General features: G+C 48.5%; 1 protein-coding gene across 1 annotated transcript in view; it reads right to left on the reverse strand.

The window, feature by feature from the left end:
- The window catches only part of ZNF618 (zinc finger protein 618), a 24266-nt gene that overhangs the window by 7620 nt on the left and 14287 nt on the right, over window positions 1–2359 (reverse strand). Inside the window, 1 exon segment of the mRNA XM_009879424.1 lies at window positions 159–236. Coding sequence (XP_009877726.1) covers window positions 159–174 — 16 coding nt within the window. The 5' untranslated portion in view covers window positions 175–236.

The following is a 2359-nucleotide window of genomic DNA, read 5'->3' on the forward strand; positions in this document are numbered from 1 at the left end:
TTTTTTTTTTTTTTTTTTTTTCATGCTGCAGGTGAAATTACTGGGGCTTTGGAAACCGTGAGCACAGAAAGCTCTATTGACACACAACGGGGTCAACATCAGGCATCAGCGCAGAATTTAATTCTCCGCTTTAAGCGAGTTGGAAGTGCCCAGCTTACCTGCATGGGACTGCATGTGCTCCAGGAGATTGTTATAAAACTGGAACTGGATTCCACAAGCTCCACAGGTGTAAGGCTCTGTTTGGGAGAAATCAGTTCAGAAGAATTATACAGAGTATGCAGGGAAGCAGCACACGTGCATACTTCACTTTGTACAGTAGCGGGGCAGTGCCTTAGGGCTCAGTCCTTGTCACCTCGGCCCATGTGCGCACGTCACAGCGGCTCCTTAGAACCCAACGCGCAGGGCTCGAGCTGTGATTCGGGGAAAAAGCTAGGGCACGTCACTGCTTCCTGGGCTGGGCTTGGGAATTATTCCACGTGCCTCACTTTGCTGCCACAAGAAGGACCGGGATGGCAGAGGGACAGCTCGCGGACTAAAGCGAAGCACCTGCTGGCGAGTGCGTGGGGATCTCGGTGACCCTGCACCAAGAGTCGAGAGGCTGCACGCTGAGCAGGACTCACAAGCTCACGCCTGCTGCAGGCTGTTTGAACCATATCCTTGTTCTTTTTAAGCCTGAAAGCAAAGCACGGTGAATTCATTTCACATCCAGTTCTGTCAGATTCCAGTCCCTGCTGCCTTTCCCAAGTAAGAAAAGAAGCACTGGGTTGTAAAAAACCCTGCTGCTCAGAAGCTGGGGCATGGAGGAGTGCCATGGGGGGAACTCAGCTTGGGGATTTTTTGTTGGGTTTTTTTTTTTTTTTTGGGTCTGTCAACAAGTGCAACGAGTCTGGGGACTGGTGAGTGCCACCAGGCTGGGCAGCAGCAAGTCGCTGGGGTAAGCAGAGGTGGAGGGGAAGACGCACAGAAATCGGAGCTGTGCCAGAAGCCGGGAGCAGAGCGGGAGAGCCATGGTGCCAGAGTGATACGGATGAGCTGGAGTCAGGAAAGAACTGGGTGCAGAGCTCCCTCATGAGCTGAAAGATACACTTAGCTCTGTCCTACTAAGTAGGTTGAAAACGCATTTTTTCCACCGAATTAAACTAATAGCGAATGTTTGTGGGTGCTCGTTTAAATAGTATTGGTTGAGTGCAGTAGTTGACAGATGTAAAATCAAACTACAGTGGCTGAAATATGTTAACATTGCAGTTCGCTTCTAAACCTCCAGACACATCAGCCACGTAGGCTGTGGCATTTTGTTCTGTAACAGCAGAAAGGGACAAATGCAAACATTTGCCATATAAACCGCTTTGCATATAAATGCCTGGCACACACACACAGAGCAAGGTCTGTTGTGACAACATATCTGCTTTCAAAGGGAAAACTATATTCAATGAATAAGCAAAAGCACCAGCACTTAGGATGGAAGAACCAAACTACAGGAACGCACAAGGCTGACTTGGCTAAAATTTGCAAGAAGTCTATCTCGGGTAGCAAAGCTCAGAACTCACCAGACAGCTACGGAAGCTGTGAGTAAAAACACAGAAGAAGGGGCCCTCTGGATGGGCTGTGCTCATGCTCAGTGCTTTTTCACCTACTGTATTTTCTTGTGATGCTATTCGTGTGTTTCGCTGTAGTGAGGAAGTTTGGAAATACTATATTTAAGTAAATGCTTGTGGAAAAAAAATCCCAAACGACCAAGACTTTTGCAGCCGGGCTGCGCACTTAAGAATACTGAGGAATTTCAGGACTGGGGGAATTAACACGGACTGGCTGTTTCTGCTGAAATCAGTAGGGAAACAGTCAGTTGGGGTAAAACACCAAAAGAGGAACAATGTAATGTAGACTTCCTTTGCAGCTACCAGAGAGAAGACAGCACATGGGTGCAAACCATCCCTTTTAGGTACATCTTTCCATGTCAGATGACTTGTGCTGCACATGCACCTACTGGCCTCTGCTCTCTATGGAGCCTGGACTGCTCAGATGGAAATGTCTCAAACTAAGTGGGTTGACTCTTCTTTCAAGTGTCAAAATTAATGTTTAATAATCTAATGAAAGAAGTCATGCTTCAAAGAGCCTGCTGCATGATGCTGACAGGTTCCTGGCAGGGTCAGAAGAGCCGCAGCAGCTGACAAAGCCACTACCCCTGTCCCTTGTTCCACTGCTTTGCTGGAAGCTCTTCCCCCACAGCCGAGTCGGGAGAACAGAACGCGCTGCACACCTCAGGTGCTTCTTTCAGGAAGTCTGAACGTCACACTGCGGTTCCCCAGGACGCTTTCAGCTCTCCCTGTGCCACCTAAACACAAGTGGGCATGTGCATTCC

Source organism: Apaloderma vittatum, unplaced genomic scaffold (genome assembly GCF_000703405.1).
Source record: "Apaloderma vittatum isolate BGI_N311 unplaced genomic scaffold, ASM70340v1 scaffold18852, whole genome shotgun sequence".
In the NCBI taxonomy this organism is placed as follows: domain Eukaryota; kingdom Metazoa; phylum Chordata; class Aves; order Trogoniformes; family Trogonidae; genus Apaloderma; species Apaloderma vittatum.